Raw genomic sequence first — 14948 nt, forward strand, 5'->3', positions numbered from 1 at the left:
AACAATTTCTGATTCTTACAAACAGTCCCTTTAAGATACAGAGAAATAAAACCTGTGTCCTTAGCTTTCGCTTGATCCCCTCTGTTTGTTATTGTGTCTAACCAAGTCTCGCTCAAGGAGAAGTCTTGTTGTGAAATGTAGCGTTGCATCACATTGTCCAGTGGTTCTCAACCAGGGGTCCTTGAGGGAGTTCCAGGGGGTCCCCAGAAAAATGGGGAATAGTTTATTTTCTCACTTTTTAGTTCACTATAGAAGTGAGCCCATTGTGAGTAAGAGTGACTATTCTGATCACTTCCTCCCCAGGTCATGTCCTCAACTGTAGTTTTAAATAGGGATGCCACCGATACCACTTTTTTCAGGACCGAGTACAAGTACAACTACTTACATTTGGGTACTCGCCAATACCGAGTACCGATACTAGTACTTCTCTATCCCAAAAGATCCTCATTAACAGCCAGCTGGAGGGTGTGAGCGACACACGGCAGGCATTGCTTCCGCATACGAGGCGTTGCTCCGCGATCGGCTCTAGGTCGGCTTGGAAAGGCTCGGGGCGAAGGTGCCCCCCCCGGGGCCGTGGCCAAGCATCATGCCCCCAGGGTGGGACTCGGCTCACGTAAAAGGCGCCAGGGGTCTGTGGTGATGTCTGCAACCCTCCCGACCCGTCTTGAAACATGGACCAAAGAGTCCAACATACCCGCGAGTCAGAGGGTGCAAGCAAAACCCTGTGGCGCAATGAAAGTGAGGGCAGGCGCGCGCCGGGATCCCGGCCCAGCGGGTTCGGGTGAACCACCGGCCCGTCTCGCCCGCACCGTCGGGGAGGTGGAGCGTGAGCGCGTGCGATTGGACCCGAAAGATGGTGACGAGCGGTTAACGTCACGCTTGCCGTAAAGTGGTATCGGTGCCGTTGTATCGGAGCCGTTTTGCAAGTACGAGTAAATGAGCATAGTATCGTACCCGATACTGGTATCGGTATCGGTGCATCCCTAGTTGTCAACTATTACAAAAATTCTGGTCTTAATCATATCTAACAACCAAAATCTGTTCAGACGGAGGTCCCTGAAGCGGAATCTTCTTCCATCAAATGGGGTTTCCAGGACCTAATGTGTATCAATTTAGGGGTCCTTGACACTAAAAAGGTTGAGAGCCACTGGTCTAAATAATCTAAATACTCAGCCATGACATTAAACATCTTTTAGAGAACACTAAGCTACGCTTTCTGTACTCCAACACAACAAACTCTGACAACACCGGCACTCCTCTCTCCAACTCTCACTCCCATTTCCACCGTTGGTTGTCTGGCAACAATTCACATGACGCAATAACAAACGGAGGAGCGAAAGGTCAGAAGAAGGTTTTATTTCTCTGTAGGGTCCTTCTCCATAATGTTGTGAACCACTGATAATAACAATCTGAGCTTCATCTTTTAAAGGCATGTTTTCCTAAAACCAGGAAGCCTTATTGGACAGAAGAGAATCAATACAAACTTCTGTAATAAGATTGACTACAGTCTGGAATTTTAACTTTCAGTTTTATTTTCACGACTTTCAGTAACTCAAAGTGTGATTGTGTTTTTAGAGATTGGTCTTCTATTGTTGACGATCACATGTCATCTCAGTGGTTCATCTATTTAAAACATCACGACTGCTTAACCAAAAAAAGTAGGTACTCTGTTTCTCCTTAACAGAAGTTCACGTTTGATGTTCTGCGTTCAGTTGTGTTTTTTTACATCAAGACTCCTCTGAGAGTGAAGGAAGCGGGGCTCGAGGAGCTCATCCCAACCACCTGGTGGCCCACGCACTTCGACAAGGAGGTAAAACCGACTCACCTTGGTGCTTCTTATCCGAGATCAGGTGACACTGAAAACTGATCAGACATCTCAGAGGACGAATTCAGTCCCAACTGGCCACAAATACTTTAAGGAGTACAAGTGTGTTATCAACTTTATTACTCAGTGAAATGACTCCTCTCTGATGTTTATTAGAGCTGCAGCAGATGGAGGTCACATGGCAGGAGATGTTCATTGATCAAGGAGAGCTCATTAAAAGTTTCTGCAAAGTTAAATATTATCGATGGACCTTGTGCATGATAAAACATTTTTTAAAACGATTAACATTAACATTTTCTGTAAATTAGTTTACAGAAACTTCTAAATGAGAACCTCTGATCGATTCGATCATTTCAACCACTCAGTCAAGTTTAGGAAAAACAACAAGCTGCATTTATGCAAATTGTGGTTTTATTTATTGAACTAGAAATTTTCGCAAGACATTTTGACCAGTGGGCCTGGGTGCTTGGGGGATGGGTGGGGGGCTAGGGGTTGTGTGTGTGGAGGTGGGGCACATTCAGACTGTCTGAGGTCCATAGTGAGGTCATCACTGTAGGCTTATTCGCTGATATCTAATGTTTCCATAGGTTAATGTGAATTTCGCTCTTGTTATTACTGTATACGCTGATATATAATGTTTGTCATGTTCCCTTCATTTCTGTATTTGACACACCACTGACAGACACGCAATATGTGCGTGTCTGTCAGCCCACTGGTTGCCATGGTTATTGGGGGGGCCGTGAGGAGTGTTTAGTTTCCTGTAATACAGTAAGAGTTGAGGGCTTTTATTTTGAAAACTAGGTGAATACCTAGTTTCCTGTTATCATACAATGAGAGTTGGGGGCTTTTAATCACAGGTATAATTAATAACATTAATTATGACTATAACTGGAGGCATATACGCTGATATTTAAAAGTTACATAGTTAAAATGGTGTGTGTGTGTTAGTCAGCCTGCTCTGATTGGCTAATGTGAATCACCTGTGTCTAGCAGCAATCAAACGTTGCCATGGTGATTGGCCACTGCTTAGCACCCTCAGTCAGACAACTTATAATAGGAGTTAACCAGAGATGTACATGTCATAAAAGTGTCTCTCAGACAAAAAACGTGAGTCCAATCGACAAAATAATGTCATCATCGGAGAGAAAAGACTCTGCCGAACGCATTGATGTCGTTTTTTTGTGTGTGGAGTCAAAAATGGGATCATGGGAGCAGGTTAGAAAAGTGCCATTGTCAACTTTCTGTCAGACATTTCCCGTCTGATTTAACATTGCTCTCTATGGAGCAGCTTGTTGGACTTACTCTCACCTTTGGGACCCTAGAGACAAATGTGTAAGTCTGACTGATTCCATAGCTACATGACTGCGACCGGCACAAAATTTCCTACAATTTGATGAACAAATTATCTATTAAGAGTGACAATTGTGGGGCGCCTGGTTAGCTCAGTCGGTAGAGCGGGTGCCCCATGTATGGCCAAGGCTCAGGCCTAGCCGCGGTGGACCCGGGTTCGAATCCGGCTGTGGACCTTTCCGCATGTCATCTCTCTCTCTCCCCTTCCCAAGACTCTATCCACTATCCTATCAATAAATGCTTAAAAAAATGCCCCCCAAAAAAACAATAATTTAAAAAAAAAAAAAAAGAGTGACAATTGTGGGCTACAGAGCAATTTGCTCGAAAAGATTTCAAAGCTTTCCCGCACTGTAGCCCGTGCTCTAGCCCTTAACGACCCACGCATTACAAAATCTGAAACGGTCTGAAAATTTCACAAAACGTAAATTGCGATTTCGTGAAAACCGTGCCAGCTATCAAAAAATTTCCATTTGGCCAAATAAAGTTCCAAGTCTCGTGACCCGTTTAAACTTTTAATCACGCTTCTACGTTAAAGTATGCCGACTCTGTATGGCCCCAAAGAGTTGCTTTTTAGCTGTCTTCACGTCGATTTTACATTCATTCCAATGGAGCGAAAAAAATCGCACTTTTTGCTTTCACGCTTTCGCGCGATTTTCTCGGAAACCGCTTGCGCGAATCTCTTAGTCAGGTCGTAGCACACGATTCCCGATCATTACGCACGTTTTGATGTACTTCTTGTACATGTGCTGGCAACGCTGCGGGACAAGTAGCGCGGCAAAGTTTAGGAAGAAGAAACTAGAAAATGCATTTCCTGCTGAAAATGCGTGGGAATGCTGACAGCTGAAATTTATTAATTTGCTAACTTTAATACTGTCAAAAGTGGTAAATTTGAATTTTCCTGAATAGGTGGGAAGAAGAAATGCTTTGTATTTATATCAGACAGATGAACTGCATTGCTAAACACAAACAGAGACAGAGAGATAGAGAGTAGTATTGGGTGAAATAAACCTTTAAAACTATAAGTGCTTGGACAGAAATAGTATTTTCATTGAATGGACCTTTAAAATCTCTAAGTTGTTAAACAGAAAGTGGTATTTGGGTGGAAAGTAACAGTAGTAGTTGTAATAGTAGTAGTAGTAGTAGTAGTAGTAGTAGCAGCAGCTAGAACTTTAAAAACTGTAAGTCGTTACACAAAATATAGTAGATATACAGTTACTCTATAGAGATTTTTATTTTGAGTTCCCTGTTAAGATACTGTGTGTGTGTGTGTGTGTGTGTGTGTGTGTGTGTGTGTGTGTGTGTGTGTGTGTGTGTGTGTGTGTGTTGTGTGTGTGTGTGTGTGTGTGTGTGTGTGTAATCAGCCAATCTGAAACACCTGTTTGTGTCTGAAAGTGCTGAGTAATGGTTGGGAAAGACTGGTGAAAACACAGAGAAGGTAATACCTGAAAAAGACTCCCTCAGTTAAAAACTACCAGTTGTATAGCTGAAATCGAGAGTTACGTATGTAACTACGGTTCTATGAGTTCTGGATGACCGCCAGAGGCAGTGTTTAACACTGGATGTTATCCATCTCGCGCACGCGCAGGTCGAGTATTTAATATCAACAAAGTCACATATGACCTGGGATGACGTGGGCTTATATAAGCTACGTCATCATCAGAGATGTCCCTCCAGAATCTTCTCGCCAAGATTCCGAGTGACAGCCAACTCTGGCGGGCATCCAGAACTCATAGAACCGTAGTTACATACGTAACATCGTTTTATTTCGTTCTTCCTGACCACCAGAGGCAGTGTTTAACACTGGATGACGACTACCAACGTAGTCACGAGGAAAAACCCACCTCACCGGGAACGGCCTGTGGATTCCTGAAAGACCACCGATGCTACTGCATGGGGAGCAGCAACATTGACCCTGTAAAAATGGGCAAAGGTGCATGGAGTAGCCCAGCTGGCCGCAGCGCAGATCTCACTTAGAGGGATCCCCCGTAGCGCTGCCCAGGAAGTGGAGACACTCCTGGTGGAGTGGCCTCTGATATTAAGAGGTAAAGGCAGTCCTTTTGACCTGTATGCTTCCTCAATGGCCTGAACAATCCACCTGCAAAGCCTCTGCTTGGACAAGGCGTGCCCTTTCCTATGGCCCCCATAGCAGACAAACAGACTATCAGAGTGGCGAAAGCTCGCAGTCACCTGTATATAATGCCTTAAGGCCTCACTGGGCAGAGCAGTTCTGCTGACTTAGCATCTTCACCCTGTAGGCATGAAGGATCATAAGCTGCCAGCTCAATGACCTGATTAGAGTGGGCCGGTGCCAACCTCTTCGGGAAAAATGATGGGTTAGGCCAAAGTGCTACCCTGTGCCATTCCGAGTGTCCAGCGAATACACGCTTCACTCACTGACAAGGCGTGAAGTTCACTCACACGTTTTGGTGATGCCATCGCCAAAAGGAAAGCAACCTTTACTGAAGACCACTCCAGCCCCGACTGCTCCAGAGGCTCAAAGGGGGGGAGACAAAGGGCTTCTAGCACCAGAGGCAGTTCCCACGAGGGAACCTTGACAGCCTGCGGGGGGTTCCGCCGCTGGGCTCCTTTAAGAAATCAGGTCACCAGAGTGTGAGACCCCACGGTCCGGTTATCCACTCTGACCATGCCCGGCTGAAATAGCAGCTACATAGACCTTTAAGGTAGAAGGAGAGAGTTTCTTCTCCAGCAAAGACTGCAAAAATCTCAGTATTATGGCACAGAGGCACTCTGAGGTACCTCCTCATGAACTTTACACCACTCTGAGAATATTTTCCACCTGTTGGCATACAGTGCCCTGGTGGAGGGTGCTCTTGAGTCAGAAATGGTTTTGAATTACCGCCTGGTCACATACCCTTAGGAGTGGGTCCGGCTCCTCAGGGGCCATACCCAAAGCTGTAGGCGATCCGGGTTTGGATGCCAGATACGGCCCCCCAACTGTTGAGAGCAAGTCTTGCCTCTTGGGCAGGCAACCATGGAACTCCATCCGGAAGCCTGTGCATCCCCGGAAACCAGGGTCTCCCCGGCCAGTTTGGGGTGACCAACAGGAGTCTGTGGTTGCCGTGCTGCATTCTGTGTAGCGTTACTGCTATCAGTGGGAATGGTGGGAAGGCATAGAGGAGGCAATCTGGCAATGGGTGCGCCAGGGCATCCTGTCCAACGGCTTGCTGTCTCCGTCAGGGAGAACCAAAGAGGGCAGTGCGTTGAGGCTTCTGAGGCAAACAGGTCCACCTCTGCTGCGCCATATTTGTGCCATATTTGCGCCATATTTGCGCCATATTTTGCGCCATATCTCCTCTACCACCTCTGGGTGGAGCCTCCACTCGCCCGCGGGGGGTTTCTGGCAGGAGAGAAAGTCTGCCACCACCTTCTGTGGCCCTGGCAGATACATGGCCCTGAGGCTGGAAAAAACAAGGAAAGCCCATACCAGAAGTCTCCGTGCCACCTGTAGCAACCGGGTTGATCTGGTGCCCCCTTGCCGGTTTACATGGTAGACAGCTGACTTGTTGTTGGACCGTACAACAACATGCCTACCTCTCAAATGTGGTAGGGAATTTGCTTAGTGCCAAATATATAGCACGGAGCTCGAGCACATTTATGTGCTCCGCCGCTTCCTGTGCTGTCCAGAGCCCCCTTATCGCTCTGTGCTGCCATACTGCTCCCCAGCCGGAGGGCAAAGCATCGGTCACCACCACCTCGGGACGTGAGGGGAATCGAACCCAATGAGAGACCCCTGGCCAGATATGTCCCGTCTCTCCATGGCCGCAATGCAAGGACGCATCGGTCATGGACACCCTGACTCTCTTGGATCTGTGGGACTTTGGATCTAATTGTGAAACCATTGATTCAAATTTGGAATGGCCGTAAGTACAGGAGGCCCAGTGGCACTACTGATGTTACTGATGTCACTATACCTAACAGCCTGAGAAACAGGCTGTACCTCAACCTCCTGTTCTTCCGGAACCGGAGGAGAAGCTGGAGTATGGCGTTTTACTCGTCGTGTGTTGGGAAGGCCAGCATATGGCGAGAGTCCAGAGTTTAACCCAATGAACACTACCCTTTGGCTGGGGTATGAGACAACTCTTGGCATGGTTAACGGTAAGGCCCAACCTCGTCACATGATGCAGAAGGGACGCAGTGTCCCGCTCTGCCTGTTCCCTGGTCAGAGCACAAATTAGCCAATCGTCCAGGTATGGGAGGATAAGCATACCCCTGGCTTGCATCGGGGCGAGTGCCGCCCTCATGCACCTTGTGAAGGACCCGTGGGGCAAGGGAAAGACCAAATGGGAGCACCTTGAATTGGAAAGCCTTGCCTTCGAATGCGAAGCGCAGGTACTGCCTGTGAGGTAGTGCTATTGGGACGTGAAAGTATGCGTCCTTCAAATCGATGGATGTGAACCAACTGTGCCGTGTCACGGTTTGGAGCACATCTGCTGTACTCAGCATGTGGAAGGGCAACACCTTCAGAAATGTGTTCAGCCCTCGTAAGTCCAGTATAGGGTGAAACCCACCCTCTTTCTTGGAATCAGAAAATAAACTGAGTAACACCCACCTTGCTGTGTCTGCAGCCCCAGCTCTTCGATGGCACCCTTCCCCAAGATGGTGGATATTTCTTGTCTGAGTGCCTGGGACTTTGTGGGATCGCTGACCGTGGTCAGTCTGATCCCACTGAAAACTGGGGGGCCGGCGTCGGAATTGAAGAGTGTACCCTTGGGAAAGCGTAGCCACCACCCAAGGGTCTGAAGTGCTGCTTTCCCAGCAGCTGAGTTGCTGCTGGGAGAAGCGTCCGACTGCCGGCCCCGGGCATCAGGATCTTCCCCTCTGGCCCTTTGGGTACCTGGGGGGGCGATACCCTGACCCCCGACCCTTTCCTCGCTTGAGGCACCGGCCGTGCTGGAGCCTGCGAGGTCCTCGGGTACGTATCAGGACGAGCTGGAAGCCGAGGGCGACTGGTACCACCACCCTGTGGGGGGCCGCTGTCGCAATAAAGGCGTAGGTTCCCGGAAGCTAGCAAACTGCTGCGGAGTCTGGTTCGCCTGGATTCCACGCTCCAAGGCCTGCTGTGCTGCTGGGCCAAACAGCTCCCCCGGAACCACAGGGAGAGTGCGGAGGGCTCTCCGGCCCGGCTCAGAAAGCGGAGATTGGGCCAGCCATACCTGCCGGCGAGTCAGCGTAAGGGTCGACATTAGTCTGCCAAGCTCCCTCGTGATAAGACCGAACGCCTGCAGGGATGCATCACTGAGGCTCTGGACGGAAGCATCCACGCCAGCAGCTTGCAGGGACTGGGACAAGGATAGTATCAGGTGGGAAAGAGAGTTTTCAAGACGGCCCATGCGTGCCGCTGTCTCATAAGCCTTGACTAGAAAGTCGTCTGTGATGCGACCACTGGGGCCTGGGACAGCGAGCATCAGGCCTCAAGACCTCATTGGGAGACACAATAAGGGCGGCAATAGATGGCTCCACTGCTGGCATCTTACCCAGTCCGTAAGTGTCAGCGTTCTGCATGGAAGCTAAGGCCCTGCCGTCGGTGGTGTGGTGGGGAAAGCGATTTCGGGTCTGGCCAGCATTTGTGGAGCTCCTCAATGTATGGCTGGGAGGGTGGAACAGAGAAACCCGTCAGGGGCGGGGCCCACCTAAAAAATGCGCTGGATGAGGTACCCGCAGTCGGGGCCTCATCCAAGCCTAAGCGTGCCAGAGCCATACGGACCACTGGCTTAACTGTCGCTGGAGCAGACTCTGAGCCTGCCCTGGACCCACTTCCTGACTGCTGGGAACAGGTGTCAGAAGCGTGGGAGGAGGCTACTAGCTCTCCCTGTCCAGGCTGGTCCTCACAGAAACTGGCTACAGGAAGCCCTCGTAGACAGGGCATCCTCATCCCATCCTGGTGGGTAGGTGTCATAGCCTGCGGGCTGTCATTCTGGTTGCGTTCACCCTGCCTGGCTGAAGGTTAAGGAGCATCGCTTTAATCTCAGCAAACTCTGATGTTAGCGTGTCGACCTTAGTTGCCAAACAGTCCACTTCCTTGCCTTTTTTGTAGGTGGGGCCCCCTCAGGTGGGGCGCGTCTCCGCCCACTCCGTGCATTTGAATGGTACATCCGATAGGGGCAACTGGCTCTCGAGCTGCTCTTCTAGCTCAGCTAACGAGCTATCTTCAGCTCCCGTGGCATAAAACTACAATTCATGCACTGACTGTTGGACAGCCCCTCCCTCAGGTGTACAACACTGAGGCATGTGGGGCATTCATCATGGCCATCAGTAGCTAGCAGTGGAGCCATGCAGGCACGGCAAACATGCTCTCCTAACATGGTGCTGTGATATGAATAATAATTCTTAGTATTAATTTATACTCTTATATTAAATTAATTAATTAATGTATTTATCTTACTTATATAATGTGTTTACTTAGTTATGCAAATCATTGGTTACACTGGAGTGAAAGCACTCTCTAGTAACAGAGAGAAAAAAAATAACATCAATTTGCTTAACAGCAAACTGTCTCAGGAACTAGACACTAGCTTTGAACTAGGACTGTTATCATACAAAAGACAGGGAAGGTAATAACTTCCCCTTTAACAGCAGCCACAAAAAAGTTAACCCACAAGCGAAATCACTTACTGGGGAGCGGTCGCTCTATCTATCAAACAAAGGAGATGGTCTGCTTTAACGAGCGAAATCACTCGCTGCTGAGCAATACACACTGTAAAGGAAATTAATTAGCCGACAACAGCCCAACGGGGATCGTTGTCCGGTGGGGGCTCGCCATTACTGTAGCACAACCACTTAGCTCAGCGGCAATAAACAATAAAGGAGACCGAAAACAGACTCCTTATCAACAGGGACATCTCTGATGATGACGTGGGCTTATATAAGCTATGTCATCCCAGGTCACATGTGACTTTGTTGATATTAAATACTCGACCTGCGCGTGCGCGAGATGGATAACATCCAGTGTTAAACACTGCCTCTGGCGGTCAGGAAGAACGAAATAGAACTCTTCAGTTTAAGCACCTCAAGACTTTGATAGTTACTTTGAAAGTTAAAAATGACTGAGAACTGGCAGTTTAAAAAGTCTCCACAGTTGAGTTTTTGTTCCAGACTTTTAGAGGTGAATTAACATTGCAGCGGATGAGAGAGAGGAAGGGATCTCTTGGTGCTTTGAAGGAGATAAATCCCAAACTGTAAGACCTATTGCTTAAATGGGCACATCATCTGAAAGAAGACAAAAATACCTTCGTTTTGATGTATTAATTGTGTATGAGGAGTGGAAGTTGTGGGCTAGGTAGCAATTTGTTCGGATCATTTTTAAAAGATTTTTAAGCTCTGCTCCACTCTAGCGATGATGTCACGTGCTCTAGCCCTTAACGACCCACGCAATACACACCCATTATAAAATCTGAAATGGTCTGAAAATTTCATAAAACGTAAACTGTGATAAATGAAAAACTATAAAAGTTATCAAAAAGCTGAATCATAGCTTAACAGTCAAAACACTTGTAACCTGTTTAAAGTTTAAATGAAGTCTGTAGCTGAAAGTATGCAGAAGCAAGTAGCATTTCAAAGTGGAGTAGATTTAAGAGGATTTGAAGATTTTCTCCATTGAGTTACATTGTAAAAAAAAATGTGGAAAAAGCTTAATATTTTAAAAGGTATAAATAGTTGAAACAAGCCAGGTCATAGCACTATTGTCCTTAAAGAGCTGAATATTTCGATAGTTGAACGGTTTCTGTAGCTGAAAGTATGCAGGACTAGTTAAAGGCCAAAAAAAGTACGGAAGAAACAGTTGAAGAAGTTGAATAAAGATTCGAAGGACAATACTGGGACAATATTGGACAATAAGCCCGCAGGATTATAGTCCAGTGTGCTTTGCACAGATGACGGAGCTTTATTTAGGAGATGTGTTCATATTGTTATGACTCACTGTCTGATGTTACTGATGTAAAAGGTGTTAAAACAAGCGTCAGAAAAAGCTTTACCACTATGATCCTATTGCTAGGAGTTGTAGCAATACCTTCTACCGCCTATTTTATTCACAAACCGAGAATTTACAAGACGATTGCCCTCTGAGCGACAGAAACTTAGGCTTTTTTCACCGGCGATGGCACGTTCATTAATCTGCCACCTATAACAGCCCGGACAAACCAGGAACGTCAAGAGCACGTAGCGGCTGCGTTACCTGTTGTTTATTATTTCGGCGTCCGTGTTAACAGGTTAGAGCAGGCACACTGCCCGTCTCAGCTGTGTCTCTTCTAGAGAATAGAGCTCTCGCCTATTTTTGACGCGTGCGTCTCACAGCAGCAACAGACAGTGAAAGTGATCTATTGACAGTATATTGACATCATATCAGCTACATTACTACAGTTTCGACGTCTATCTGTAGAATATGTTACGGAAATGAAAAAAAAGTAAAGACTTATTTTTAAATCAACACTTCCTGCTTTCATTTCAAAATAAAAGCCCTCAAGCGTTTTTTCTGTGGACAGAATTCCTTCATTTGTTAACACAAGGCTTTTATTTTGGAATATGTGCCGGACAGTGTTCTAGAACATGCAGTGACTTGGAGAGCTCCATGAATGAATATAGTACGGAGTTTTAATTGTGGATTATTACTATTATTTACAAATTACCACACGTTTCTTTACCTTTCTCGGTCTAAAATAAATATAAATTATATTTATAATGAAATGAAATGGCCATTAAAAGGTAAACTCTATGTAGAAAGAAAGGCCTGACAGCAGCAGCTGCAGCAGCAGAAACGTAGCAGACACGCAGCTGACACGCAGCTGGTGTGAACGTCCGACGCGTGAATCATGCAGCCACCACGCCACCCAGCCACCACGCCACGCAGCCACCCTGCCACACAGCCGCCACGCAGCCGCCACGCGCTCCTGACGTTCCTGGTGTGTCCGGGCTGTAAGGCCGATTACTAACATGAGTACTGACTGAATGAATCATTTCACTGTTTAATTATTCATTATTGTTCTTTATTTTGCTCTCAGGGGAAAGATGAGCAGGAGCCCAAAGATGAAAGTGCAGATGAACGACTGAGACGGAGAGCGTACGAGAGAGGCTGTCAGAGACTGAAGAAGAGGATCGAAGGTCAGACTTTATTTTTACTTTAGCTGCTGGTTATCTCTGTTTCTTTATTACACACAGCAGGGCTCTTAAACTAGCCTCGGTTTCTGTATGATATAATCGGCAAAAGTATACTTTCTTATTCATGGTTTATATTAGTTACAGAGCTCCTCACACTATATATTATGTTGGACCTGATTGACAGCCAGACGTCTTTCTGAACTCAACCTCAAACCAGCAACTAAGTACATTCACTCGAGTGTTATACATAAGTATAAATTAGAAGTACTTGTACTCTACTTGAGTATTTAAATTTCATGACATTTTCTACATCTACTCCATTAAACATCAGAGGGAAATATTGTGTATTTGTGTGGTATTAGTACTTTTACTTGTAACAGAGTATTTGTACAGTTTAGAATTAGTACTTTCACTTGTAACAGAGTATTTTTACTTCGTGCTGATCTCTCCTCTGTTGTCCTCTCAGTGGTAGAAGAGTTGCAGGTTCAGATCCTGAAGTTGCTGCTCAATAACAAAGACAAAACTACGGTGTGTACAGTTGGTATTGTGTGTATATTAATATATATTATTTGAACTATTAACAGTACAATGTTAAATGGGTTTTAGGTTTGAATATGTGGAACTTAATTCCACATATTTCCAAGAAACAATACATTTGTGAATCTGTGATTTTTTTTTTTTTAGCTTATGTATGTTTGTGTGTCCATGTCCTGAACACTGTGAAGGCAGTAAACACAACACAAACCTCATTAACACCACCACTGAATTATACTACAACCTTGAAATGCAGTTATTGTGGTGATATAACTCAGCTCTCAGACCAACTGTGGGCTGAAATATAGTATTGAATCTTTATGTTAACCTCTGAACACAACACGCCATCTGAACATCATTTTCTCTCTACTTTCATTCATCTTTTCATCTTACATCTATTTCACATCTGTCTTTTCTTAAGATATGATTTCTACTTCATGTTTCTTTGATTCATTTGAGTTGTTTGTTCATGTAGTTCAGTTTTAGGATTAGACAGACATCACTTGTGACTCCAACAGTTGTGACTCTTACCTACGAGCTGTGACTCTACCAGCTGTGATTCTGACAGCTGTGACTCTGACAGCTGTGACTCTACCAGCTTTGACTCTACCAGCTGTGGCTCTAACAGCTGTGACTCTAACAGCTGTGACTCTAACAGTTGTGACTCTAATAGTTGTGACTCCAACAGCTGTGACTCTAACATTAGATAACAGCTGTGGTTGTAACAGCTGTTACTCTAAAGGCTGTGATTAGATAACGGCTGTAATAAGATAACTGATGTGACTGTAACGGCTGTGACTCTAACAATTGTGACTCTAACTGTTGTGACTCCAACAGCTGTGACTCTAACAGCTGTGACTCCGACAGCTGTGGCTGCAACTGTTGTGGCTCTTACAGCTGTTTCTCTAACGGCTGTTACTATAACATTTGTGACTAACAATTTCAGCTTTAACAATTGCGACTGTAACAGCTGTGATGCTGACAACTGTGACTCTAACCGTTAGAGTCACAGCTGTCAGCATCACAGCTGTTACAATTAGAGTCTAACGGCTGTGATTAGATAACGACTGTGATTAGATAACGGCTGTGACTGTAACAGCTGTGACTGTAACAGCTGTCATGCTGACAGCCGTGACTGTAACGGCTGTTACTCTAATGACTGTTACTCTAACGGCTGTTACTCTAACGGCTGTGACTGTAACAGCTGTGACTGTAACAGCTGTGACTAACAACTTGTGACTGTAACAGCTGTGACTGTAACAGCTGCTACTCTAACGGCTGCGACTGTAATGTCTGTGACTGTAACAGCTGTTACTCTAACGGCAGTGACTGTAACAGTTGTGATGCTGACAGCTGTGACTGTAACAGCTGTGACTCTAACGGCTGTGACTCTAACGGCTATGACTAACGGCTGTCATTAGATGACGGCTGTGACTGTAACGGTTGTGATTCTAACAGCTGTGACTGTAACGGTTGTGATTGTAACTGTTGTGACTGTTACTGTTGTGACTGTAACTGTTGTGACTCTTCTGTTGTGTAAAATTATTGTGACTGCAACTGTTGTGACCGTAACAGTCGTGACTGTAACTGTCATGATTGTAACTGTAACGTTTGTGACTTTAACAGTTGTGGTATTGGTCAATGAGCAGCTGATAGAAAAGACCATTATAAAGTCTGCAGTGTATAATGTCATTTTGAATTCTCGGTTGGCTTTTGCCTGATTAAATATTCCGATACGAACCAACAACTCGGTTCAGCTGATGTGCTTGACTGACTCTTCACACCACAGCGGCAGGGTGAATTAAAAAAGCCACGGTGAGGTTTCGTGATCCGAGCTGTAGTTTGGATCACATCCTCTGTCTGTGACTGGATGTTTAATTAATGTTGGACAAGGGTGAGGAGGTCTTTTCTGCCTCACTGTCTCCTCTCAGCTTACATTGTGTGTTAGCATTATCTCTGTATATGTACAGAAATATCTCAATCTGAGTTTCTTCTCTCTGTATTGCTCTCAGGGAGAAGCCTCACGCTACATTTTCCTCAATAAGTTCAGGAAGTTTCTCCAAGAAAATGCCAGCAACAGAGGGGTAAGAATAAATAAAGTTCAACAGGAAGTCACATGACTCTCACA

General features: G+C 45.9%; 1 protein-coding gene across 1 annotated transcript in view; it reads left to right on the plus strand.

The window, feature by feature from the left end:
• The window catches only part of LOC119498058 (E3 ubiquitin-protein ligase RNF123), a 222629-nt gene that overhangs the window by 23145 nt on the left and 184536 nt on the right, over positions 1-14948 (plus strand). Inside the window, 5 exon segments of the mRNA XM_037786545.1 lie at positions 1369-1384; positions 1688-1810; positions 12190-12289; positions 12753-12814; positions 14833-14904. Of these exon segments, the coding sequence (XP_037642473.1) occupies positions 1369-1384; positions 1688-1810; positions 12190-12289; positions 12753-12814; positions 14833-14904 (373 nt within the window).

This window comes from Sebastes umbrosus, chromosome 1 (assembly GCF_015220745.1).
Source record: "Sebastes umbrosus isolate fSebUmb1 chromosome 1, fSebUmb1.pri, whole genome shotgun sequence".
Classification (NCBI taxonomy): domain Eukaryota; kingdom Metazoa; phylum Chordata; class Actinopteri; order Perciformes; family Sebastidae; genus Sebastes; species Sebastes umbrosus.